General features: G+C 44.2%; 1 protein-coding gene across 4 annotated transcripts; it reads left to right on the plus strand.

The window, feature by feature from the left end:
• Positions 1 to 229: 229 nt before the first annotated feature.
• Positions 230 to 27,779, plus strand: eps8l1a (EPS8 signaling adaptor L1a). Of its 4 annotated transcripts, none has more exons than XM_070542045.1 (15): positions 230 to 337; positions 2,390 to 2,506; positions 2,618 to 2,676; positions 2,832 to 2,967; positions 10,125 to 10,241; positions 19,004 to 19,095; positions 19,171 to 19,245; positions 19,315 to 19,460; positions 19,540 to 19,731; positions 19,983 to 20,085; positions 20,162 to 20,302; positions 20,389 to 20,506; positions 25,299 to 25,449; positions 25,738 to 25,871; positions 27,552 to 27,779. In XM_070542045.1, exons 2-15 carry the CDS (start codon positions 2,410 to 2,412, stop codon positions 27,611 to 27,613), a joined length of 1,623 nt encoding a protein of 540 aa, XP_070398146.1. In that variant the 5' UTR covers positions 230 to 337; positions 2,390 to 2,409; the 3' UTR covers positions 27,614 to 27,779. The 4 variants fall into 4 exon arrangements, with proteins under 4 accessions (XP_070398146.1, XP_070398147.1, XP_015801353.3 ...); XM_070542046.1 differs by having other exon boundaries at positions 19,989 to 20,085; XM_015945867.3 differs by lacking the exon at positions 10,125 to 10,241.
• Positions 27,780 to 27,933: the final 154 nt, after the last annotated feature.

Here is a 27,933-nt window from a genome sequence, read left to right on the forward strand (position 1 = left end):
ACTCAGCTTCCTTGGATTTAGGTCTCAATAAATTGGAAGGGTCATAGGCAGATGACACCTAAGCCTCTCACAAGGTAGAAGGAACTGTCAATAACATTAAGAAAACCTCAAAGGTGTGTGTGTGTGTGTGTGTGTGTGAGTGAGAGAGAGAGAGAGAGAGAGAGAGAGAGAGAGAGAGAGAGAGAGAGAGAGAGTAAAAGCAGCACAGACTGACAGCAGGAGAAAACTTGTTTTTCCCGTTTTGACACATAAGAGGGCAGGACGTCCTGCTATAAACAGTTGAACTCAGAGCAGGTTGGAGTTCGCTGGAGGTCGGTGTCTCAAACAACATCAGCAGGTAAAGAGATGAATTCTGATTAAAAGGAAAAAAACGCACGTTTAGTGTTTTATTGTGAGCATTAGAAAAAGAAAGAGAAATGAAATGCATCACTTCACAGTTTCATTTTGCAACTCCTATTCTTTCCTTTATTATTAGCTTTTCAAAAGGGATTTGTGAATTTGCATTTCATAAAAATGTAATTCAGCCTGAAAAGTTCTTTCAGAGTCGATTTCTATGTCGCTGAAAAGAAAAACAGGAATTTTGACGGTAAAAGTTACAGTTTAATGAGCTGGCCTTTCTGTTTGTCTAATACAGTTTCTGTCTCAATTTTAATGGGTGTGTTGATGATGTACACGGCACCTGTTGAAAGAGGTGTTTCCTCTTTCGTCTCTATTGTTTGTGACATTTGTCTGCATTTGAGCACACCTAAAAACACAATACAGATTTTTGGAAAGCAGCATCATGGAGCTTTGGGGTGAACATTTCTGTCAGCGGTACATTAAACAGTCACTCATGTAGTCAGAATCTTTCAAATGACATTTTATTTTATAAATATACAAAAAAAAAGCACAATATTAACTGCATTTGGTACAAATCACATGATTTACTGATTTGTATGTAAAATTAAAATAATTAGGAAATCTTTAATCAAATCCTGAATGATTTGGCATGAAGTAGATCATGCAAAGCCTCATTCAAAGCAAAACCTTTCCCCCCAAAATATTTCAAGGCTATGCATGAACAAAATACTCTCTTGTACACAGATGAGTGAAAATGAAAAGAAGAAACTTGATCTTTTGACCCTTGTCTTGTTAGGCTTTGGGGCTTTTTCCCTAAAAGGGAAAGGTCACCACCCAAATTAGCTCAGAGATCACAGTCTTGTCAGTGTAAAATATACCTTTTTTTGTTGATATTTTGGCCGTTTTAAGTATGTTTATGTGTGAAAATCATGAAAAATCTCATAGCTTCTGTTTGGAGAAATAGTCTTAACCCTCAGGCTTCATTTGGGACATTTTTGTCCATTTAGGGCAGGTTTGTTTTTCTTTTTGACGCCATTTTACCACCGTTTGTGCATATAGTACGAAATTTTGTCGCAACACATTCATGATGAATGAACAAGATGTTTAAATCAAATGTTTGAATAAGCTGTGCTTAAATCACATATGCTTATTTAACTTGTGAGTTGTAAAAGTTCACTTTTAATTCAGAGTGAGGTATCCAGCAGTCTGAGATAAGGGAGGAAAGGGCTTTTGTGGGAGACCTTGGCAGTTTATTTATGTCTGCGTTGAAGAAATATAAGTGAGCAAAAGGTTGATTTGTGCGTCTGGATCCTCCAGCCGGCGTAACCTTGATTCTGCAGCTCTGGCGTGCATGAAAGGTTACTGTGTCAATTCGATGGTGAAAATGGATCCTTTTTATTCATTACACCTGTTACTGATAAGATGGATTATTTACTAGAACAAACATCACCAGCAGCAACAAAACGTTGCTTTTTTCACTGAACCTAATTTCTCACTTTTTCTGCCAAATGAATCATGAGATGCAAAACTGCTGTTGGTATTAAAGTCTATAAAACAACACATGAATGAGTAACCCTGAGATTTCAGAGATTTGTGTCATTTTGACCCTTCTGTTTATATTGTTCAACAGCTGGGTTTTTTGGGGGGGGAGGGGGGGGGGGGGGTCACTTTCATAGTGGACCTTTTAATCCAAACATCGCCACCCGCTGGCTAGGTATGGAAAAGTCAACTTTTATTGTATATCACAAGATATTTTTTTCATAAAACCAATGTTTTAAACTAGACAGTAAATTTTATTTTTCATACCTAAAAGTTAATAAATTATTAAATGTATCAGTTGTACATGAAAGGGTTCAGACAGCAGTAATCATCATGGTCTGAATGATCCCAACTCCAAAGCAGAGGGCTGCAAACCTGAAAGAGCTCCTGTAATAACCTTTACAACAGACTTTTTTAAAAAAAACAAAGGCAAAACAATTAAATGTTAGTTTCAATAAGTTACCGAATCATAGGTGTCTTCTTTCTGTCTTTGTGCACATAAAAAATTCAGTTTGCATCCAGATCTGAGGGATGTCTGCATCACATGATCAAGGGAGCTCCAGAGATGATTCAGGTGTCCGAGCTATGATCCCTGCTGGGCAGACGGTCAACACAGACCCTGGAAATGGTGACTTATAGCTAAAACTACTGGTTTCAATTTGTTTTTATTTATTTATCTCCTTACAGATTAGTGTATCTCATATCTATGCTTTAATGGGTGTGATTGTGTTTGGCTCAGATCACGGCACCAGCGGGGAGCCCACTGACAGATCTCAGGAGGACATAAACAGAGAAATTGTAAGCACTTATATTACTTACATCAACTTTTTTTTTTTAAATTTGTGAACAGATACAAAAAATAAGAATTACAAAATGAAGTTGTGAAAAGGTTAGATGCTTGCTTCATGGAGGTTACTTATTTAAATGTCTGTTGATGGGAAATATCCTTGTAGGACATCTTAAACCACTGCATTGAAGATCTGCAGAAGTTCATGTTACGCCTGCATCAGGCGTCTGAGGCCCAGACCGTTCTCAACCAAAGGAAAAAGAGGGGTGACAGGAAAAGCAAGAAAAATACAAACCAATGCGGTGAGAGTCAATTTTACAACACATCAATTCACTAACATGTGACGGTTAAAAAAAAAAACACAAATAAAGTTTAGGTAAATTATGTCATTTTCAGATTCTGATCCTCTTTGCAGGAAAACTTTTCCAAATTGGTTTGATGTTTTAATATCCGAGCTGGTGAGCATAAAACGGACCGAAATTTATTAAAATGAGTTTCTGTAGATGGCTGTTGATTGCTAGCTTCTTGTCGGCTGCAGAAAAGACACAAAAGTTCCACCATTTCTCACAGGAGACAAGCCAGGAGGCACACAGCCCAAAAAAAAAAAAAGCCTCAGGCAATTCAGAGAATTTTGCTGCATCTTTGTTTCAGCATTGTTCCTGCAGGCAGTCCTGGAGTGCACTTTGGGTTGTTCTCTCATGACCTGTTCTGGTTTTCTTATTGAACTCTCCAATGTTTTACTGGATTTATCATGTAGGTTGCATGCATTTCTAGTTGTGATGGTGAAAAAATAACAAGACAAAAAAGGGTTTGAAGTTTGAGGAAAGAGGACATTTTTAAGTTCAGTGTTTCAAAAAGATTGGGACTCAAATTTGCTCCAAGTGTCGAATCATTAACCATTTGATGCATGAATTATGAAATCTTCAACCATGATTTTTAAAAATAAAATTTTCATTCATCTTTAGGTGTGAATGAAACAAATTTCAACAAATATGTTTTGTAACATTTAATAATTTACAAGTAATTTATTACATGTCCACCTCAGTGGACAGCGTGCATTCTGAACATAAATATGTTGGCTTGACTTACTGAAGTCCAAATGGAGGAGCTCAAATGCAATAAAGTCTTCAACAGCTGTGCTTAATAGCAAAAATAAATAAATAAATAACAGTTTTGAGTACCTGTCCACTGTAGTGTGCATCAAAAGGTTAAAATGGTTAAACACAGTCCAGATTTGGACCCCCCCCCCCCCCACACACACACACACACACACACACACACACCACCACTACCACCTTTTGTCTCTTCCTTTCTCTTTCACTTCTGACTCTGTGTCTGGTCGGAATTACAAAGCATTCAATAACAATAAAGTTTTGAGTATCAGGCGCAGACGTTTTGATGCTCCACCTGAGAGTAAATCTGTAAGGCTTGTCACCAGCATTCAGACATCAACTCTGTTTGCTTCACAGCCAGACAGGACACGGTTAAAAAAAGAAGAAGATACAATAGAAAATCCACCTAGATAGTGGAATTATTTCTGTAGATGACCGATCACTATGTAGGTCAGGGGTGGGGAACCCTGGTCCATCGAGGGCCGCTATCCAGCATATTTTAGTTTCAACCCTGCATCATCCCACCTGATTTCAATCAGCAGGTGATTAACAAGCTTCTGCAGAGCTTGATGAGCTGCAGAACAGGTGAATCAACCACTAAATCAAAAGTGTTGGAGCAAAGACATGAAGGACTTCCTCCGACTCACACTCCAACACAGTAGGTGGTGGAAATGCACCTAGAAGTTAGATGCCACCTGCCAATAAACACGAAGAAGAAGAAGAAGAAGAAGAAGAAGAAGAAGAAGAAGAAGAAGAAGAAGAAGAAGAAGAAGAAGAAGAAGAAGAAGAAGAAGACATGCAGGACACCGGCCCTCGGGGACCAGGGTTCCCCACTCCTGATGTAGGTCAATATATACGTAGGTCAAATTGATCCTTTCTGGATGTTACATTAGTATTCTTTTAAATTAAAGATTTCAAACTGTAAAAAAAGTGGAAAAAAAAGAAACATTAATCTGGTTACATTTATTTTGTTACATTTCTAATTTTTTGTATATTTTTTCTCAAATGTTGTACTTTTAGAGATTATCAATTAGATTGCAATAGAAGAAGAAGAAGAAAATATCATTTCTATAGTGCCTCTCAAGATAAAAATCACGAGGCGCTTCACAAAAAACAAAACATGTAAAAATATTAAAAAAGAATTTAGAAAATGGTTAAAAATATATTTAAAATTAGCAAAAAATAGACAATTGTGATTAAAAAATGTTAAGAAAGAGAGAGTGACTAGGAAAGAGGGAAATCAGTGGATCCTGAGGAAGGTTGAATAGGTGGGGAGAGCAGAATAAAGAGAGAGTGGTGAAGAAGGTCATACAAAAGCCAGCTTGAACAAGTGGCTCAGGGGGAGAGAGTTCCAGAGTCTGGGGGCCACAGCAGCAAATGATCTGTCACCTTTGGTCTTTAGCCTGGTGCTGCACAACCAGTAGGCTTTGATCACTGGACCTCAGGGACCTGCTGGGGGTGTAGGGACTAAGAAGATCACCAATGTAAGATGGTGCTTGTCCATGTAAGGCCCTATAGACCAGAACCAGGATCTTGAAATGAACGCTGAAGTTGACTGGCAGCCAGTGAAGCTGGAGGAGAAGCGGGGTGATGTGGGTGTGTTTGGAGGACTTGGTCAGAAACCGAGCACAGGCATTCTGAACCACCTGTAGTCGGTTCAGGGAGGTTCTGCTCAGACACGTGAAAAGAGAGTTACAGCAGTCTAAGCGTGAGAAGATGAAGACACCATGGGTAAGAGAGGTGGTGGAGGACCTAAACTTGGAGACGGCCACAGAAAAGGAGCGCTCAGAAAGATAAGAGGAGAACCACTCCAGAGCAGATCCTGAAAGGCCTACCCAGTCTCTCAGCCTCTCCAGTAGCAGGTGATGGTCAACAGTGTCAAAGGCTGCTGTCAGGTCCAGCAGGACCAGAGCAGAACAGTCCCCTGCATCACTGTGAGTCAGAAGGTCATTAGAGACCCTAAGAAGAGCTGTTTCAGTAGAATGAGCTCTAGGAAAACCTGACTGGAAGCTATCATAGATGTTATGTTCTTCAAGAGCAGCTGTGAGTTGTTTAGCCACAACCATTTCCAAGATCTTGGAGATGAACGGAAGTTTAGAGATGGGTCTGAAGCTGCTATGGAGAGAGGGGTCGAGACTCGGTTTTTTAAGAAGCGGGTGGATTACAGCGTTCTTAAGTAAGCAGGGACCTGACCAGAAACCAGAGAAGCATTAATTATAGAGCGCACGCTGGGACGGATGGACTGAAAAGCACTTTTAAACAAAGATGAGGGTAAGATGTCGGGGGGGGGGGGGGGGGGGGGGGGCATGCAGAGGTCTTCATAGAGTTAACTAGTTTGGTTAACTCAGGCAAAGAAACAGGAGCAAAGCTATCTAGGATGATGGGCCTGGTTGGAGTCGGGAGAGGCAGCGATAACGCTGAAGGAGAGATGCTAGATCTAACCTTATTGACTTTGTCCACAAAGAAAGACAGAAAGTTCTCACAGTCTGCAACAGAGTGGATGGAGGCTGTAGGAGAGGCAGGAGAGACGATGCTGCTGATGGTGTTAAACAGCACCTTGGGGTTCCCTTTGCTCTGGGACACCAGGTTGGAGAAATAGGAAACCCTCGTGTCTCTGACTGCAGAGTTAAAGGATGTCAGAAGATCCTTTAGGTGCTGTAATGATTAAATTTACATATTATTTAATGAACCATAAAATGTGAGATTCCATGGGAAATATGAAATCAATCTTAAGGATCTGTGGATAACTTAAACCAGAAGATTGGAACTTGTCACAAGGTGGTTTTGTAGAGAGGTTAAGACCCAAGATGTAGAACCAGATAAACGAGGCAGGAGGTGGAAGAAATGTAAAAATCCTTTATTAAGGAGTAAATCCAGAGAATGCAGGGCGCCAAAAAACAAAATCCAAAAATCCTAGTAACTAAACCTAGAGATTCCAACAACACAAGAGACCTAGAGATTCCAAAAGCTAGAGAGGGGGACGAGACGAAGCTGACACAAACAATGAACCAACAACACAACAGGGTTAAATACACTGGGGCAGGATGAGAAGGAGATGAGCTGCAGGTGTGTGGAAAGAGAAACCTAGTGAAAACAATTAACTAATCAGGGAGAGGAAAATAACATGACCTAAGAATAAAGACAAAACCTAAAGACAAGAGCAAGATAAATAACTAATAACATAAGGAGGAAGGAGAACTAAAGAACCGGTGGGGAAAGAAACACACTAAAAGAGACTAATAACAGAAAAGCTGAACCTATAGGAAAAAAACTACAGAAAGAAAAACTACAGAGGTGTGACTAAGGGAGACCACGGGAATACAGGACCTGGGGGGATACCTGGGGAAGGGGAAAATCTAGAGGGGCTGCAGATCAGGGGACACATGAGGAAGATGTAAACAAGGACACATGAGGACGCTACGAGACACATAAGGAGAACCTAGAGAGGGATGAAGAACACAAGGAGACACATGAGGGAGACGCAGACACAGACCATGACAGAACTTTTTATTTCAGGGATTATATAACAACTTTGTATTAACTTAGAGACAAAGAGAGTCAAGTTTTCAAAGTTTAAAGATTTATTACTAAACAAATTAAAACTAGACTAACTTTAAACACTAAATGTGTGGTGTAACTAAGGTGAAGTGAGACAGAGAATGGTGTAGTGTGGAATGTTGTTCAGAACCAGCAAATCAGGAGAAATGATTAGTTCTGATGGGAGAGAAGATGAGGTTTCGCGCTAAGCTTTTGTTTGGAGATTTATAACACACATTGAGACGCCATTCTGCTGGGCTACGTACCCTTTGCGGAAGTCCCTGTTAGATCAGGAATGTCGAGGTCCAGCTTGACCTTCTCTGGAACCGAAGCCGGTAGGAAAAGCAGCGGTTGCCGACCAGACCAGTCTTGAGATACTTCCGGGTCATGACATTTTATTGGCATCTAGCGAGACCCAAAAAGGGGTCGTGATGATTCAGCTTTTATTCTGAAAGGAACCGTTGCAGCAGGTGGAACATGCAACAGATTTTATCCAGCTTGTTGTTAGGTTCTTTCGGCTGAAGAGGAAAGTTACGGATTGGCCACTCCGACAACTTCTCTAGAATGCTTTGAACTGGCGTTAAAGATGACGTGGGCATAGTTTTATAACTTGGATGTTTTGATTTACGGTCGAATCACAAAAAGGACAGCTTTACCAAGCACCAACAAAACCACGCCTCCGTCAGATCTGGAAGATGTCATGTCTGTCAGATGACAGAATCATCCGGCCAAAACACTAACCCCGCGGAATCAGTTCTCTCAAACATCTCACACCACTTATCTCAGCAGGAACAAACTCTCCCTTTACTTATGGAACAACTTACAGCAGCTAACCAACGTTATCAGCACTTAGAAAATATGGTTCGGCAGATTCAAGAAACCTTGTCCCACACACATCAGCCACCCCCTTCAGCGGAACCTTCAGCAGCAGGTCAGGTTGCCGCCGGTAGTCCTGGACCGGAAGCAGCAAGGTCCTGGAACGAGACCCACTTCCGTGTTGCTCCATCCCCGCCATCCGTCACTTTCGATGGTGAGTTCGAGGAATGCCACAGTTTTTTATTACAGTGCCAACTAGCATTCCAACGTTGCCCTACAGCTTTTTCCTCAGACTCTTCTAAAATCTCCTACATAGTATGATTATTGAGAGGAAGAGCCCTACGTTGGGCGGAGGCAAAAAGCCATAATGACTCTTTTTTGGATGGTCCTTTCTGTGATTTTTTGTCTGATTTTAAAATGACTTTTGAGAGTTTTGAGTCTGTATCTGACATTAGAAAGAAATTATGGCATCTATCACAAGGCAGGAGATCGGTGGCGGACTTGGCTGTGGAATTCAGGATCCTAGCAGCTCGGACCACTTGGAATGAGGACGCCCTCATCGGAGCATTTACCGAGGCCCTAAATGACCGAGTTCAAGACCAGCTGGCTTTATGCCATGAACCCACTTTTCTGGAGGAGCTCATTCGGCTGGCAACTTCCATTGACAAATGGCACCGTGAGCTGAGAAGACGTGAGTCGACGCCCATGGTTCCCTCTTCGCATGAGAGAGCGTTAGGAGCCAGAGGGCGGGTACAAATGGACTCACCATCAGCAGAGGAACCTATGCAGATGGGGAGAACTCGTCTTTCTCAGGAGGAGAGAGAGCATCGGATCAGGTCAGGTCTGTGCTTGTACTGTGGAATGTCTGGACATTTTCGAAGCAATTGCCCCGCTCTGTCAAAAGGGGGAGCCCACTAGGGGTTGTATGAACTAGTCAACTAGTCAACTAGTCGACTTCACGGCTCTGTAGTGACTTTTTAGGCCTGTCATCGACTAGTCGCTGTCATGTGATAATGACTGACAAGATGCAGTCCTCGGAAAAGACAGCCCCTGCGTCGGGAGGTGGAGGCGACGCACTGTGCCAGAGCGTCGGTACTGACACCGGTGGTAAAACGGACATTTTCAATTTAACCTTCCCCTCACCCCCATCCTAATCTTAACCAGTTTGCACATTCAAAGCTCTGATCGTTGACGCGCTCCAGACATCTGCGTCCTGAGCACCGCCAAATCAGGTGTCACCACCTCAAAAACAAATTAAACACGCAATGGTTCATGTCGGCTCATTTCCTTTAATCTTTTCTGTCTGTTATTTGAGCCTGATGCGTTTCGCTGCTGCGGAGCGAGGCTCTTCACCTGTTTTGTTCTCAGGTGACACACCCCCAAGATTCCACTATCTCCGCTCCGCTCCGGCACGAACTCCGCAGCAAAAACGGTCCCGTTGTAGTCGGCCGGCGAGCAGCGGCACTCCGCTGTTTTTGTGGTCGGTAGAACTGCAGTTCAAAGGTAACTCATAAGGTGAATATATATGAACCCAGGTAGCAGTATTTCTTTAGGACTGAGAGGAGATGCAGGAAGATAATAAACAGACAGGACAGAAAAATAGTCAAATAAAAACAAGTTAGTTTTTGTACCTGGTGGTTGCAACAAACAGACACCATTGAAGGTAATCAGAAGTGAGGAACAGGAAATGAAATAATTATTTTAATGTTTAGAGCAGCAGGAAAGGCTGCAGGCGCATCAGTGAGTTTGCGGCTGCTGCGCAGGGGGAGGTGGGAGACGGCTGATGCAGAAACTACCGTTGTTAAAAGAGATGTATTACCTTAGAAAATGTGGGCGCAATTTTAATTGTCAAAAACTCATGCGAACCTACCTTTTTTGTGCCCAAGAAGGAAGGAACGCTGAGACCCTGCATAGACTATAGAGGTTTGAACCAGATCACCATTTGGAATAAATATCCACTGCCTCTACTTTCCTCCACTTTTGAACCTATCCAGGACGCAGCCATTTTCAGCCGGCTCGATCTCAGGAACGCCTACCACCTGGTGAGGGTGAGGGAGGGGGACGAGTGGAAGACTGCATTCAAGACTCCATTCGAACATTTCGAATACCTGGTAATGCCATTCGGATTAACAAATGCTCCCGCTGTATTTCAATCTCTAGTGAACTCGGTTCTGGGTGATTTTATTAACAAGTTTGTTACAGTTTATCTGGATGACATTTTGATCTTCTCAAAGACCATGAAAGAGCACACCCAACATGTGAGAGTTGTACTTCAGTGTCTCCTCGAAAACAGACTTCATGTTAAAGCTGAGAAATGCGAGTTTCATGTCACCACAGTTAAATTTTTAGGTTACGTCATTGAGAGCGGGCGTTTGAAGGCAGATCCAGAGAAGGTCAAAGCATTAAAGGAATGGCCCACTCCATCGACCAGAAAACAACTTCAGAGGTTTTTGGGCTTTGCTCATTTTTATCGTAGATTTATAAGAAACTATAGTCAGACTGCAGCCCCACTTACCAGTCTCACCTCAGTAAATAAGCCTTTTGTATGGTCCTCAAAAGCCGAATCTGCTTTCCAAACTCTGAAGGAGAAGTTCTCCAACACCCCCATCCTGCACCGTCCGGACCCTCAGCGACAATTCACGCTGGAAGTGGTTGCTTCAGACACAGGAGTGGGTGCTGTGTTATCTCAAGTATCGGACAAGGATCAACGCCTCCACCCATGTGCCTTCTTCTCGCGGCGCCTTACCCCAGCTGAAAGTCGCTACGATGTGGGTGATCGTGAATTACTGGCGGTAAAACTTGCAATTGAGGAATGGAGGCATTGGTTGGAGGGGGCGGAGAACCCATTCATCATCTGGACCGACCACAAGAACTTGGTTTATCTTAAAGAAGCCAAACAATTAAATCCACGCCAGTACCATTGGTCTCTTTTCTTCTCACGATTCGACTTCTAGATCTCTTATCGCCCCGGTTCCAAGAACACCAAGCCAGGCGCCCTGTCCAGACAATACGCTCCTGATCAGGAAGCAGAGCCTGCTACAATCTACCTCCTGACTGTATCCTCGGAAGTGTTACATGGGAGATCAGAGACCAGGTTTTGGAGGCTCAAAGGAGGGACCCTGGTCCCAACCACGGTCCTCCGGGGAAGCTGTTTGTACCTCAGTCCATGCGGAGTAAGGTAATACACTGGGCACACACTGGCAAATCTTCCTTACATCCAGGAGTAGGTCGAACCGTGGCACTGATAAGATGGACCTTCTGGTGGCCCTCCATCTTCAAAGACACCAAGAGCTATATTTCAGGCTGTCATACCTGCTCACAACAAAAGGGTGACCATCGCCTCCCAGCCGGTCTTCTCCATCCACTACCCACTCCATCTCGCCCCTGGTCTCACATAGCCTTGGACTTCATATGTGGTCTGCCTAGTTCTAACGGTTTCACCACGATTCTCACCATTGTCGACCAATTTTCTAAAGCTTGTCACCTGGTCCCACTCAAATCTCTTCCCTCCTCCGCAGACACAGCGCAGCTCCTGGTAAAGCACGTCCTCCATCTCCATGGCATCCCAGAGGAAATCCTGTCCGACTGTGGTCCGCAATTTGTCTCCAGGGTGTGGAAGGAATTTGCGGAGGCCCTAGGAGCTAAGGTGGCTCTCACCTCGGGACATCACCCCCAGACCAATAGACTGTGTGAGCGGATGAACCAGGAGCTGGGTGACATGCTGCGCTGTGCCTGCTCGTCTCATCCATCCTCCTGGAGTACTCACCTTCCTTGGGTTGAATATGCGCACAATAGCCATATATCCTCCGCCATAGGTCAGTCACCTTTTGAGTCGTCTCTCAGATACCAACCTTCACTTTTTCCCCAGCAAACCTCTGTTTCCTCCGTACCTCAATTCCTCCGCGGTGCCAGGCGCGCCTGGGCCTCCACCAGGGCAGCACTGGACCGAACGGCTTTCAGGAATAAACAGTTGGCAGACCGCCGGCGGCGTCTGGCTCCGGTTTACACACCTGGACAGAGGGTCTGGCTTTCTTCTAAGGACATCCCTTTAAAGGCTTCATCCCGCAAGTTATCTCCTCGTTTTGTTGGCCCCTTCAAGGTTTTGGACGTACCCTCTCCCACTACGGTTCGTCTGGACCTTCCCCTCTCTCTGCGTGTGCGTCCGGTTTTTCATGTGTCGCTGGTCAAGCCTGTGGTCTCCAGTCCTCTCTGTCCTGTTCCAGCTCCTCCTCCTCCTGCTCGACTATACAAGGGTGGTCTGGTCTACACGGTCAACAAGATCCTAGACTCTTGTCGTCGGGGCAGAGGAGTCCAGTACCTTGTCGACTGGGAGGGCTACGGTCCCGAAGAGCGGTCATGGGTGCCGCGTTCGTTCACTGAGGACCCATCCCTCATCCGGGAGTTCGAGTCTGCCTCGGCTGGGACGCCAGGGGGCGTCCGTTGGGGGGGGGGGGGGGGGGGGGGATACTGTCATGAGCCGGGGTGAGTACTCTTCTCATCTTCTCACGATCTCTGAGTGCTTGGTTTCAGGAGAGGGAGCAACAGCTGTTTCTAATCAGCTGATCAGCGGGCCGGTTCATAAGGAGGAAGGTGGACATGACTCGATGCCGGATGATTTACTCACCTCAGGTCTGGATTGCCATCAGGATTTTTCCCAACGCCGTTTTGGACTATTCTCTGGTTCGTCTCCTGGTTCACCCTCCTCCAAGTGCCGACCCGATCTCCTCCACCTCTCGCTCCCTCTCCAGAACCACTGTTCCTCTCCCCTCTAGACGCTGCTTCCCATTTCTGCACCCGCTGGTTTTCCAGTGCGCTCTTAGTTCATCGTTTTGTCAATAAATTATTATTTTTTCAAACAACCCGACTCTGACTCTGATTCTGCATGTCCTGGGTTAGACTCTTGCCCCACATGACAGAAGATTCTGATTGGATCAGTAAAAGTAATGTGTCATGTGACTTTACCTTACATGTGATCAGTCTCTAGTGGAAATATTTAAAGGTATATTACTTATTATATTCTATAGGATTATAATATCAAGTAATTAATATTTTGATTTCACAGATTGGTCACATCTCATTATTGCCTAACACTTTGTTTGATTAACTTTATTAAAAATAGAGTTCTTTGATTTATTAAAAGAAAGAGTTATTTTCTTCATTCTTATCTTGAGCTGGAAAGGAAACAGTTTAGAAGCAAATGCATGACCTTGAGGCAGTCTCATGCAGATTAGTTCTTCCTGAGGAGAGAGGGTAAATAACCTTCGGTGGAATAGCTCCTCCATCACATTACAGTGCAGCAGGTGGACGTAGAGATGGGTTTTCTTCCACAAACACTCAATTTTTCTGCATTGGCACTTCAGGCTGTGAAGGCTGTCATTAAACCAAGGAGTAGGGTTCACTGCAGGAACTGATCTGGTTCTGACAGGACAGATGTCCAGAATGGAGAGGCAGTGCTCGTTGAACTGAGAAGTTAAGGAATCTGGGTCATTATCAGAAGAACAGGGTGGATCAAAAGCAGCAGAAAAATTGCTAGCTGTGCTCTCATTAAGAAAACGAGAACTAACCAGACGGCGAGCAGGAGGTGGGGACACAGAAACTGACAAGTTAAAGAAAATGCAATGGTGATCTGAAATATAAACGTCCTCAGGATAAACACTGTCAGCATTTAGACTCAGGGTAAAAACAAGGTCCAGAATGTGCCCCCTGGTGCATGTGTGGGGCCAGAAACATTCAATTCAAGTTTTTTCAATTCAAGTTTATTTATATAGCGCCAAATAACGACAAGAGTCATCTCAAGGCACTTCACATAATAAACATTCCAATTCACAGTTCATTAAGCCAATCAGAAATAATGTTTTCTATATAAGGAACCCAGAAAATCGCATCAATTACAGCAATCCTCATACTAAGCAAGCACGCAGCGACAGTGGAGAGGAAAACTCCCTTTTAACAGGAAGAAACTTCCAGAGAATCCTGGCTCAGTATAAGCAGCCATCCTCCACGACTCACTGGGGATCGAGAAGACGCACACGCGCACACACGCGCACACGCACACACACACACACACGCTGGGTAAAGCTGAAGGTGTCCATAAGGCTGGAGAAATTCATGGCAAAGTGATCAGAGGGATCATCAACGTGGATGTTAAAGTCACCAACAATCACCAGTCTGGACAGCTTCACAGTGGAGGATAGAAAGTCACTAAACTCCTGAAGGAAAGAAATGTTTGGACCAGGTGGACGATAGACCACAGCACAGTAGAACGGGTCCTTATGCCCGACTTTAATCAGCTGCAGTTCAAAGGAAGCAACGTGACCAGAGGTTGTAGAGCTACATGGAAGATGGTCTCTGAAAACAACAGCTAGGCCTCCACCACGACCAGAACCCCAGGGCTGGCTAAGAAAAGAATAACCACTCGGGCAGAGTTCAATCAGACCAGAATAATCAGATGTTTGCTGCCAAACTTCAGTCAGAAACAGAAAATCCAGGTTTTTAGAGAGAATTAGATCATTGAGCAGGAAGGACTTATTGTTAACAGAGCGGGTATTTAATAGAGCCATGCTGTCTGCCAAACAGTTCTACTTCTATTATAGTTCTACTGACTGGTGGCTTCGTGATGGCGCCGACTGTTGCGGCTCGCCGTCTGTTGCTTGTAATTGTGGTTTTAGCATTGTTTTTGAGTCACTTTTTAGCTTTTTGTGATCCAATTTTTAAATATGATCGACTCACCCTTCTTGATCTTCGGTTGAGCCCTGGACTCGGGCTACATGATGCTGAGTTCAGGCTGACGTTTGGTCACCTGTTTGACAAGGTCCCGGCGTTCCTGCTGGCTGTCCCGGACCGAGTGGGGCGTAACCCGAGGCGGCGGAGACGGCGTGGAAAACGTGGTGGCGTCCGGGTTAGGATAAGGGCTTTTCGGCGAGATAACAGCGATGGTCGTTTCTTCCAGGACGTACCCCTCTGTGATTTCTCGCCTGGATCCATCCGGGTTCTGCAGCGCCAAAGGCTGGCCCGTGCGCGCGGGAGCTCCCAGCAAGCGCAGCGCACTGGTGGAGTAAATCCGGGAAATCTCCTCTATCCCGTGAGGTCGGGGTTTTGGCGAACCTCGGATCGGCTTCCATCCAGCTCCCTGCTGCAGCTTCGGATTGCTCTACTGAACGTCCGCTCGCTGGGGAACAAGACAGCTATCCTAAAGGATTTTTACACGGATAACGCTGTGAGCCTGTTCTGCATGACGGAGACGTGGGCTCTGCCAGGTGAGATGGCCTCCTTGGTCGAACTCTGTCCTCCTGACTGTAATGTTGTTAATGAACCGAGACTCTCTGGCCGTGGGGGGGCTTGCTGTCCCTGTACTGTTCAAATCTCCCACTTAAACCTCTTGCTGGGCTGATGGCTCCAACCAGTTTTGAAGTCTCAGTATTAGAGCTGGGCTTCTCTCCTCCCATCCTCGTTTTACTGTGCTACAGGCCACCTAGATACAATAAGGATTTTATAAATGATTTCTCCAACCTTTTAGCTGATATGCTCCCAAAATATGAACAGGGGATTATTTTGGGTGATTTTAATATCCACGTCTGCTGCCCTCTGAAACCACTGGTGAGGGATTTTATGAATGTTTTAGACTCATTTGGACTACAGCAATTGGTAAATGTCCCCACACATGCGGCTTCTCACACCCTGGATTTGGTTTTATCTTTTGGACTGGATGTGCATGATTTATCTGTGGATCCTGTGGCATTTTCCGACCATGCTGTGATCACGTTCAGCATCTCACGTCTCCTTCCTCCAGCCCGGCGACGGTCTGCTCGTTACTCCAGGCGCTTATCTCCGAGTACGACTTCCAACTTTCTGTCGGTTTTGGACACTGATGCCCTCGCTCCGCCCTTGTCGGTTACCTGCATGGATGTAGATGGCCTTCTGCATCGGTTCAGTGTGACCTGCTCTGCTGCTCTGGACGCTGTTGCCCCTCTGAGACCGAGGCGGAAACAGACAACATCTTACCCTTGGCTGAATGATTACACCCGTAGCCTCAGGCGACAGTGTAGGGTGCTGGAACGGAGGTGGAGGAGAGACAGACTGTCATGCTCTCGGCTGCTCCTGGTTGATGCACTTTCACACTACCAGAGAGCAGTTAGATCTGCTCGTAATAACTATTTTTCTGCTATCATTTCACAGCATCATGGAGACCAGTCCAGGCTGTACAGCACAGTTAACTCCCTGCTACTGTTAAATGAGTCTGATGGTCTAAATCCCACTGTTGCTTTATGCACAGAGCTACAGAGCTTTTTCCTCAACAAGATCCTTGGTATTAGGCTTAGCCTCCAGCCTCAAATACACACTATCCATGTGGAACCGCCGGATCCACCTGCCTTCTCAGACTTTGCTCCAGTTCAGCTTGCTGACTTGATGAAACTGATTAGCTCCATGAAGCCAGCTGGCTCTTCGGTGGACTGCCTCCCAGCTAAATTGGTACGTGACTCGGTGTCTGCGCTGAGCCCGGCACTCATGAACATTTTTAACATTAGCCTCAGCACTGGAGTGTTCCCTAAGGTTTTTAAAGATGCGGTTGTTCAGCCGATATTGAAAAAACCTGGTTTGGATCCCTCCACTTATGAGAACTTTCGCCCGATATCGAAAGTCCCGTTTCTCTCGAAGGTCCTTGAGAAAATTGTGCATGGCCAGATCTCTGCCCATATGAATAGCAACTCGTTGCTGGATGTATTTCAGTCAGCTTTTAGACCAAACCATAGCACAGAGTCTGCTTTGATTAGGGTGCTAAATGACATTCTGGTGGCATCTGACTCTGGGTCTAGGGTACTGCTGCTCCAGCTGGACCTTTCAGCGGCTTTTGATACGGTCGATCACCAAATTTTACTGAATCGGCTTGGGTCTTGGGTTGGGGTGACGGGGGTGGCGCTTAAATGGTTCCGCTCCTACCTATCAAACCGTACCATCTCTGTACAGATTGGTGACTGTGCATCCTCCAGTCTTCCACTGCCTTGGGGGGTGCCGCAAGGTTCCGTTCTTGGGCCATTGCTGTTTTCAATCTACCTTCTGCCTCTGGGCAATATCCTGAATCAGCATGGCCTGAGCTACCACATCTACGCAGATGACTGTCAGCTATACGTGGAAATGGACGAGAAAAATGCGGGCTCGAAATTGGCTGCATGTATGGATGACGTGAAGGGCTGGCTGGCATCCAACTTCTTAAAACTGAATGAAAAGAAGTCTGAGTTTATTGTTTTTGACCCCCGCAACCACCATGGCTCTCACCCTGTTTGTGACCTTTTAACCCTTAACCCCAAACAGTGTGTGACGAGTCTCGGGGTCAAGCTGGATGCTGGACTCACAATGGCCCCACAGATAAACTCTGTAGTGAGGTCGTGTTTTTATCAGCTTCGCCGCCTTACTCACCTCAGACGAATCCTGAAACGGAGGCATTTGGAGTCAGTCATTCATGCATTCATTACCTCTCGCCTGGACTATGCAAACGCCCTCCTCGTTGGTGTTCCGGACTCTGCCCTGAATCGGCTGCAGGTTGTTCAGAATGCTGCTGCCAGGTTCTTGACGGGTACACACCGACGTAGCCACATTACACCTGTCCTGGCACATCTTCACTGGCTCCCTGTCATTTTCAGAGTGCAGTTTAAGTTACTGACTTTTGTTTTTAAAGCGCTCAGTGACCTGGCACCTTCCTACCTCTCTGCCCTTCTCACTCCATATGTGCCCACCCGCTCGTTGAGGTCGGCTGACCTATTGCTGCTGCACACGCCGCGGATGAGGCTCAAATCGCGGGGTGAACGAGCATTTGTCCATGCTGCCCCAAAGCTATGGAACTCATTGCCCATTGGAGTTCGGCAGGCTCCATCTCTGGCGGTTTTTAAATCTCGTTTAAAGACCCACTTTTACACTTTGGCTTTTAGACAGTGACTCGTTTTAGTGTTTTATTGTGTCATTGTTTTAATGTGTTCTTATTATTCATGTTTTCTCTGCTTTTAATTGAGATTTTATCCTTAGTTTTAGCTCCTTGTAATGGGTGTGTTTTGTTTTAGCCTGTGCAGCACTTTGGGCAGCTCCCATGCTGCATTTTAAATGTGCTATATAAATAAACTATGCTATGCTATGCTATGCTATGCTGAGTGAGGTGGAGGAATCAGAAACTACAGAAACAGCTGAAGTTAGTGGACGTAAATTAGCAGGGTTAGATCCATGGTGTTTATAAAAACCACTTATGGAGGGAACATGAGGAGAAACCACTGAGGAATGAGGATAAACCAACATTAAAAACTTGGACGGAGAAACCTCGCCGCAACGCGGCCTGGCGGGAATGTGGATGTGGCGCTCAGGTCACCAAACAAAGGAAAAGAAGCTAGAAGATCACGCTGATGTTTACTAGATAAACCACGCTTTAAGAGAAGTCTTATTCTCACCTGGATTCCTGCTCATTTACCTCTTTTCCTCCGACGTTTTCCCGGGACCGGATAAACATCGCTGGATGCGCCCTGGTTAGAATCGTCGGTTGGCTCCCGGCCGGTGCGCCACTCATAAACAAACTTGAAGGTACGTCCTCGGTGCATCTTGGGCAATCATGAACGAACGGAAGGACAAAAGAGTCTGGCGATCATAGGAGATGGTAGCAGGGACACTACTGAGGAGGATTGCAGACAGGAGCAAGGTGGAAAAGAGGAGGTTGGAGAAAAGTTTGAAAAAGTGGCCGGTGACTGCGGCTAAGCCAAGCACAGGCACCATCTTGTTACATCTTGTTAGACTTTACACATAAAGTACATGGGATTTAAATTTTCAGTGAACAAAACGCTGATTATTCAGTTTGTTAGGCTGTTTGTTGGTAACCGTTAATGTGCTGCTTTCTCAGCAGGTGACCTGTTGACCACAAAAGCCACTCTTCCTCCAGAAGAACAATTTGTAGGCATCTTTCAGAAAGTCAAGTACTCCATCTGTTTGCTGGTAATTAATCAGAAAAACTCTGAGACAAAACATCTCCACATGAATGTAAAAATGGCTGATAGGTGTTTTGTTCAGGACCGTCTCAAGTTTTCCCTCAAACAGCCGGATGCACCAGAGCTGCTGCACCACATCTTTGTGCCTCTGAAACAGGTGATTAAAAAAAAGATCTTTAAAGCCATGTGACATCATTAAACCCGTATGACGTGGTTTTTCAACCAGATGGCGAAAACAAACGGAGGGCCGACATTAGGAGCATCAGTGGTCAGTCCAGCCATGACCAGAGGAGCAGTTTCCCTGCTCCAGGAGCATCTGAACGAAGAGGAAAAGGAGCTGTGGAGATCATTTGGAACCAACTGGACATCCTGGTCTGTGTTACAGAGTATGTTAAACTTCATTTTCATTATGATACATGAACTAATGATGCCCGTGTCTACTCCCTCTCAGTAAATCCGCCCCTCCGTACTCACCTGTTTTCCTGAACGGGTGGAAGCCTCCAGCCTGTGACTTATCAGGCCAAGTCCTGGAAGATCCGGTCCAGTCACAGCTCAGAGAGGATGCTGTCAGGGAAAGCAGGCAGACGCCAAGTCTGCAGGAACAAACCCAAGCTGAGAACCAGGGGAACGACACAGATAACGTGTAAGACTGCAGACGTTAAACCAAAGTAACTCACAGAGCAAATCATCAAGAAAACTTCAGTATTTTTTTTAAATGAGACGAAAATAAATAGAAATGCTGAAGCAGCAAACTTTGTGCAAACCGACGCTTGAGTCATTTTCTAAACTTGTGATCACAGCTGCATGTGGTCTAGGACACAAATACTCTATCTCATCAGGAATGGAAAATGCAAAAATCCATTTACGATCAGTTAGGTTGAAATGTTGTTTCAGAAACAGGCTCCCACGCAAAGAGGGGACATTTTGCAGCTGCAGGTATGCCTTTGTGGCCCGAAACAACAGTGAACTCTCCGTGCGACAAGGAGAAACACTAGAGGTACAGTTCACACTCGGGATCACGGCCGACAGATTTGTCTTTAAAGTGTTTAAAGTGTTTGACATCAATTTGTTAGGTGCTTGAATCATCAAAGCGTTGGTGGAAATGTCGGAGTCAAAAAGCCCAAGTAGGATATGTTCCCTATAATATTCTGGAGCCTCTGCCTGCTGGGAATGTCCCACGAGGAGACAACCAGGCACTTCCAGCTGAATCAAAGGTACAAAAACACTGACACATCTCTCCTACGGGGCTTTTAGTGCCATTCCACCACAGTTTGGATTTATTTAAGATTTTTCACTACAGGACATAGCTCCTACCTCTCGAGCTAAGAGCCACTCGAACACCGAATTGAGCACAGACAGGGCCGATCCAGCAGCTACGAAGCCACAACCTCAGATCACGTTAGAAGAGGGGGGTCAAGGTAAGCACAAAAATATTTATTGTTCAATAAAATGAAGGGAAAGACAGAAACAACTGTGTCGTCTTTCCTACCCCCTTGAAGGACTTTAAGCATGGATAGGCTGGCATTAGCATCGGAGAGGCAAGCCAATATGTCTCGGAGAGTCACTAGTCGGCCATGCCTAGGCATGCTAATGGCTAGCCTCTTCGATGCTAACACCAGCCTATTCATGCTAATGGTCCGTCAAGGGGGTAGGAAATCCAGCTAGTGGCCAGCCTAGGCACGCTAATGGCTAGCCTCTCCAATGCTAACACCAGCCCATCCAGGCTAACGCTAGCCTATCCATGCTAGTAGACAGCAGAGGGAGTGTGTGACCAGTCAATGACCAGCCGAGGGCTGCTAGTCCCTAGTGTATCTTGTAGTAACGCCGGTAAAGGTGCTATTTCTCAGTAAGCAGCGCCAACCTCTCCGTTCCCGGCGCCAGCTTATCATTAATCAGATCAGTAGTTTGCTTCAGAATTTATACAGCCTCCTGCTGCTGGGCAGTAGTCTTAATTTTGGCCCCCATACCGCGCCATAAGTTCTCTCCTGCAACACAAAACAAACATCAGAATGCTAAAAGGTGGAAACATGCATGAGAGCAACAAACACGTACCACGCTGACGCCGTGCCTCTCAACTCCTCACCCCCAAATGGGGAGAACAGATACTTCTTTAAAACCTGCAAAGCCCAACATTAAACATTAAATACCGTCACATCGCCCAAATAAAGAAAACCCGGAAACACCCACCTACACTGCACCATGAGCAGCACATCACGCCCCCACTCCTCCAAGGGGCCAAACCCGGTCTCCTCAACAAACTCAGGACAAACGATTCTCGTGTCACACAGCGCAAGCAACTTTTAAACACTCTTAGCGCTCCCTGATTGGCCCCGAGTCAATCATCCCAAAACTGTACAGCTGTGCCAACAGTAAAAAAAAAAGGCCAACTGACAACCTCACTTGCCACAGATGGATGGATAATAATAATAATAATAATTACTATAATAATAATAATAATAATAATAATTATTATTATTATTATTATTATTATTATTATTATTATTATTGTGCTAGTTAAGATTTTAATTTTCTGCCTAAAACTGTCAGTGTTGTGCCGTTGTCAGGTAAAAACGCTGCACTGCATTTGAATTTAAATCTGCCATCGCTATTGGCTAAAGCCTGATTTATGCTTCTCCGTCTGCGTCAGTGCGGAGACACGCAACGCCATTATCCGTCCTTGCGTAGGGCACGCAAGTACGTACGGAGTCGAGCCCACTTTTTTAAACATCCGTCGAACGAGACGGATGACGCAAGCTTGTGATTGGTCAGGACGCCGCTGTTGTTTACAGCGCCGCCATTGCAAAGAGAGCCGAGGATAACTAGCGGCAGACACGGAGCAGCTTGAAGAATACCTCGCGAAAAAACTCTAAAAATATGAACGTTTCATCCTCCCGTGACTGGAGGAGTGAAAAGATGCGCAGCAAGCATTTTATTTGTGGACGGAAATGACAGGAAATGTGGGTTTAGAGGTGGGGAGCGCATGAAGCGGTGGGAGAATGAGAGACAAATATGTTTGTGTTAAAAGTCTCTTATACACACAAAAAACACAATATAAACACACGATCTTGGACCGATACACGACAGGATATCACAGAACAGCGCTACGCCCTCTGTTGTCCTGCCGGGCAATTGCTTTGCAACACTCCCCAGGAGACGGAGAAGTAAAAGAGCAAAACGCTTCTCTCAATCCGTGCGTGTCTGTCCCTTGCGGAGCTGACGGAGAAGCATAAACCAGGCTTAAGAGGTACCTTAGAAAGTTAGCTGGTACTATATGGCATCACAATGTCATTGTGAGCCTGTGTGTGTGTGTGTGTATTTGTTAGCGGCTCCACCCTCTCGGTCTGCTAGGCAACAGCATTTGTTGTATTTTTCAAACAGGAAGTGGGAGTGGAGTAATACTTTGGTAGGGGTGACTTGCTCTTTAAATATTGCGTAGTGTGATTAGCGCTAAAACACTGGAGGACAGTAAAAACCTTCAATTCATCTACCTGCTGTCTGGACAACCTGCCAACTAACTTCTTCAAAAATGTTTTTAGCTGCTTTAAAGCTCATGTACTGCAAGTTGTCAACTGTTTCTTAATGTCAGGTATTTTTCCTAAATCACTGAAAACTGCTGCTGTCAAACCTATTCTTAAGAAAAGGAAATTAGATCCCCCAGTGATGAATAACAGACCAATTTCTAATCTCGCTTTTATTTGAAAAAGTATTGAAAAAGCTGTTATGATCCAGCTGAATTGTTTGTTTTTTTTTGGAGACAAACAACCTGCTAGATAGTTTTCGGTCAGGCTTTAGACAACACCACAGCACTGAGACTGCACTCATTAAAGTATTAAATGATATTCATCTAAATACAGATTCAGGCAAAACACCTATCCTGATGATGCTCGATCTCAGTGGAGATTTTGATACTGTAGACCACAACATCCTCTTGATAGGCTCATAAACTGGGTGGGACTTTCAGTCCATAGTGGGTTCCAATCTTATCTTGAAGACAGAGGTTATATTGGTAGTCACAAATAAAAGCAGATCACCATGACATGTGGGATACCCCAAGGCTCAATTCTTGGACCACTGCGCTTCAATCTCTACATGCCCCGCCGGGTCAGGTCATGAACAATAACATTACCTATCATAGTTATGCAGGTGAAACCCAGATCTACCTAGCTCCATCACCTAGTGACTGTGGTCCCCTAGACTCACTTTGTCAGTGTTTGTTTGGAGCAAGTCAATGACTGGATGCAGTCAAACTTCCTCCAGTTAAACAAAGACAAGACTGAAGTTATTGTCTTTGGAAATAAGAAGGATAGCTCAATGTGGGTCCAGAGATAGAAAGACAAAGACCCAGGTTAGAAAGCTTGGTGTCATAATTTTTTCAGACCTGAGCTTCACTGATCACATTAAGTTAGAATATGGAACATTTTAATAAAAAGCTATGTTTTTAAGAAAACAACTCCACGTGGCATTCAGAGATGTGCAGAATGAATGTACCGTTTATCCTTTAAAAGCTATATTTTAAAAGGTAAACAATCAAATTTTTATTCTGTCGCTCACAACAATGTGTTTTTGTTTACACATAACAACCACTGGAGGGCACCATTTCACTAAAAAGCCTGCTCAGCAAGGCAAGGTTTAGACTGTGTAAAATGGCGTTCTTGACAAGTCAAGCAGCTGATTTTGAGCGCAGAAGATGTTCTAACGAGAAATGCTTTTGTAAAATAAACGTATTAGTAGAAAGTAGTTCTTATCCTGTACGATTTGTCTCAAAACATGGTGCTGGAACGAATCAGCAGTGAACCAACATCCCAACGGCGGGACAATTAGTCCTGTTATTGCAATATCACCTCTGAACACCAGAGGTCCCCAGTGTTCATCAGTGTCAGTGGTCCATATTCAACCTTCAAATTTATAACTAGATCAGCGTTTTATCATCTTCATCAACTAGCACTACTCAGAGGTCTCATGTCCGGACAAGACCTAGAGAAACTCATTCATGCGTTCATCTACAGCAGGCTGGACTATCGCAATGGTCTTTTGACTGGTCTTCCCAAAAAAGCTGTGAAAAAACTGCAGCTTACTTGTAATGCTGCTTCAAGAGAACCAACAGAACTGAACACATCACTCCTGTTCCCAAGTCTCTACACTGGTTACCAGTAAACTACAGAATCAATTCCAAAGTGCTTCTACTAGTTTATAAATCGCTCAGTGGCATGGGGCCAGAATACGTGTCAGGTCTCCTCCCTGTATGTACACTCGACAGGGCTATGAGATCCTTGCACTAACTGTTCAACCTTTAACTTAAACTTTGTTTCTTTTACATTTTTTTATTGTTTTTTCTGTCATGTTGATTTGAATGTTCTTCTATTCTCGCTAATGAAAAGTACATTGAATTGCTTCTGTGTATGAAATGTGCCATTTAAATAAAACTGCCTTGCCTTGCCTAGAATACTCTGTATGCTCCCTAATAGTCCATTCTGCTAAAGAACGAAAATCGTACATTTCTTTTGTGAAAATCTTTCAGAATGATGCACAGATCTGCATCAATAAATCATATACAGTATAGTAAACAAAAAATTATACCAGTCTAGGGATTATTGTTTTACTGGACACAGCCTGGGGCAGCTAAGATTGTGTCCCATAGCCATGAAGTAAATGATGTTGGTATGAACCTCACTCCACTAGCTCAGAGTACACGTTTGACCAATAAATTCTTTTGTTAAAGAATAATACTCTGTTTAATTATTATTATTTTCTTCGTCTTCGTCTTCGTCTTCCTCCGCTTATCCGGGTCCGGGTCGCGGGGGCAGCATCCCAATTAGGGAGCTCCAGGCCGTCCTCTCCCCGGCCTTGTCCACCAGCTCCTCCGGCAGGACCCCAAGGCGTTCCCGGACCAGATTGGAGATGTAACCTCTCCAACGTGTCCTGGGTCGACCTGGGGGCCTTCTGCCGGCAGGACATGCCCGAAACACCTCCCCGGGGAGGCGTCCAGGAGGCATCCTGACCAGATTAAAAACAAAAATCTTTGTTGGCTAAAACCTTTTTTGAATTTTAGTCAACTAAAACTAAAACAAACGCATTTTCATCCTCAAGACTTAAGACTAAAACAAAGATGCCGGACAAAAACAACACTGCCGGTTTGAGAAATAATGGAAATCTAGTAAAAAATGATGCATTGACTCACTGTGATTTTTCTGTTTTTCTTTGTTTGCACAGACCAGAATATGAACAATGAGCTTCTGCAGTGGCTAACTAAAGATAAAAGCTCCGCTGATTGGGAGGTAGTTGCCACCTCGTCCACCCTGACCTACAAGTCCTCACCTGCTGAGGTGACGGCATGGCTTAGGTCCAAGAACCTCATAGAGGGGTAAGTGTTGGACACAGCAGCCTCACAAGATGCAGCAGTTTATTTACAGTTGAGCAGTTGTTTAAAAACTTTTAATACAAATTTTGTAATTTATTTCATTTTTATGTGATTCTGATTAAAACGTATGTTTTATGAGCAGAATATTTAAAAACCATGTAAAGTAAAATTTTAGGTCACTAACTTCTCCCAGGTCAGCACAGTCAAAAAAAAAAAAAAAAAAAAGAATAACCCAACGTTTTACACTGAGCGGTCCACTTTTAACTTTCTTGTTCCCAATCCTTCTGATAGACCCGTCAGCTGCCTTGGGATTTTAAATGGAGCGCAGCTGTTCTCCCTATTAGAAGAGGAGCTCTGTGTTGTGTTGGGTCCAGAGGAAGGAGTCTACGTGTACAGCTTGGTCCAGGATCAACTAACGTCTCCAGGTTTGTTCCGTGTTGATGAACTGGTGTGTGTTTGAGTGTTTATGCTCAGGTTGATGGTTACAGGGTTGTTTGCGCAGCCTTGACTGATGTACATGCTTGCATCACTTCCATCCAGTGTTTCTGACCTACATTGATTAGCAACAGTGGTAACAACAAACAAACTCAACCCGTGATTTCGATCTGTGATGTGAGTTGATTTAAAAACAACAATCAGCTCAAAAAATTAAAAAAATTTCAGAAAAAAAACTTCTCATTTCTGCCACTTCCTTTAAATACACACGTTTGTGTCTTGTGGTGCAGTTGGAAAACACTGGTGCAAGGAAACAGAACAAGGGCAAAACACAGCGGCAAGATAAAAAAAACCACATTCCCATTTACGAAAATTCTGTAGTACAACCTCCACTGACACTTTGACATACAGTTCTACTTCCAAACATCAAAACTCCTGAAAAAAACCCCACAATTTACACGCACTGACTTCCTGTTTGGACGTTTAGTCTTTCCATAGAAGCTCGTTGCTTTTCTTTGTCTGTCCTCATTTGGTTTATGCAACTAATCGCGTTTGTAGAACTTTAACCAGTTTGTTTTGTTGTCTGACTTTTACAAGAGTACAAAGAATCTCAGCTTATTATAGGCAACAACGTGATGTACTCATGGATGTTGGTAAACGAGGCAGTTCGCTGTTGAAGAAGGCAAAAATAAATCATTTTTCCTAAATAAAGGACTTAAATACATCTATCTGTTCCTGATTCTAACAAAGCCCAAGTCCAAATAGTCCAAAATTGATGTAAAAGCTGTTTCAAACGAACTTTCTTCATCTTGTTCCACTCCATCGCATCATCCTGCCCACCAAACCAATAGAGCGCCTTGATTGGCCCACAAACCAGATAGAGTGCTGTACCTAGCCCAACATTGTGGACCAATCACAGTGCTCTTATTGCTTTGAAACCATGGTAAAGAGCTGTGATTGGCTCGCCAGAATGCTGCTAAGGACCGCAGAGAGCATTCCTAGACCAAATTTTGCAAAGCAAAAATTCCTAGTTCGCTAGGCTAGGTTCCTTTGGTTCTTTAAAGCAATAATTTAGAGTTATTTTCTAATAATGCACCACCTAGAGGTTGACAAGTGCATTGCACCTTATAGTCCCTCTACTTATTTCAGCCCTTTGTTTGTGAACGTGCACCTCTAGCTAACCAACTGAGCTAAAAAAAACATTAGAATTATTATTATGTTGCGCTGTTCATTCAACGCTATTGGCTTATGCTGAGCAGCACTCAATTCAAATTGCATGGGGCTCTATGGGACGAAGGCAGGCTTAGCAAAAATAAAACTGACACATTCCCTACATTATATCACAGTACTGGGTATTACTAACACTTTTACAAATATCTAAAAATTCATTAGTTATTCCTGAAAGGAGGAGAACTCTGAACTGTCACTTTAATGCACTCAGTGTGCACACTTATGTGTGAATGAACAGGGAAGGCACAGAGCTGAAGCACAGCAGAGAGGGACATGCTTTGTGTAATCATTTTTACAACTAAGTCCACAATCTTTTCCATGAAAGACAACACTGAAGAGATTTACAGTAATAAAAGTGCAGCCAAGATACTTAACTGGGCTATATTAGAATGGATTAGAAAGTGTTGATTATGTTGTAATTAATCTGGTTTTCTCCTCAGAAAACTCTGAGTTTTGGGATGCTGACGCCGACGGGGCAGCAGGGTTAGTTTCACCTGAATGAAGACCCGACAAATCATCCACAAGCCTCTTCCTGATGCGATGCTACATTCGTCTTTTAATATGTGTTTAATTATTTTAAGTGGGAAACTAAATCACTGTTAACATACAGCTGTCACAAACCTTATATGTTTTGTTTTCATATCCCTGGTTTTTAAATCTTCTCATATTCCTTTGTTAATGTTTGAAACTTGATAACACACACACACAAATGCAACATTATTCACAAACAATTTGGCACAAGATGGATTTATTTTTATTAGTAAGCTCACATAAATCTGAAAGGGTCACCTGGTCAACTGTGAAACACAGAACTACACACAA

The sequence above is a fragment of the Nothobranchius furzeri genome, chromosome 12 (assembly GCF_043380555.1).
Source record: "Nothobranchius furzeri strain GRZ-AD chromosome 12, NfurGRZ-RIMD1, whole genome shotgun sequence".
NCBI classification, from domain to species: Eukaryota; Metazoa; Chordata; class Actinopteri; order Cyprinodontiformes; family Nothobranchiidae; genus Nothobranchius; species Nothobranchius furzeri.

Bases quoted from the DNA above. Each gene is read 5' to 3' on its own strand.
- eps8l1a (XM_070542045.1), top strand. From the start codon at position 2,410: ATGTCTGCATCACATGATCAAGGGAGCTCCAGAGATGATTCAGGTGTC. The intron at 2,677-2,831 runs GTAAGCACTTAT...ATATCCTTGTAG, and splicing joins AGGACATAAACAGAGAAATT to GACATCTTAAACCACTGCAT. The intron at 19,096-19,170 runs GTAATTAATCAG...TGTTTTGTTCAG, and splicing joins AGTACTCCATCTGTTTGCTG to GACCGTCTCAAGTTTTCCCT.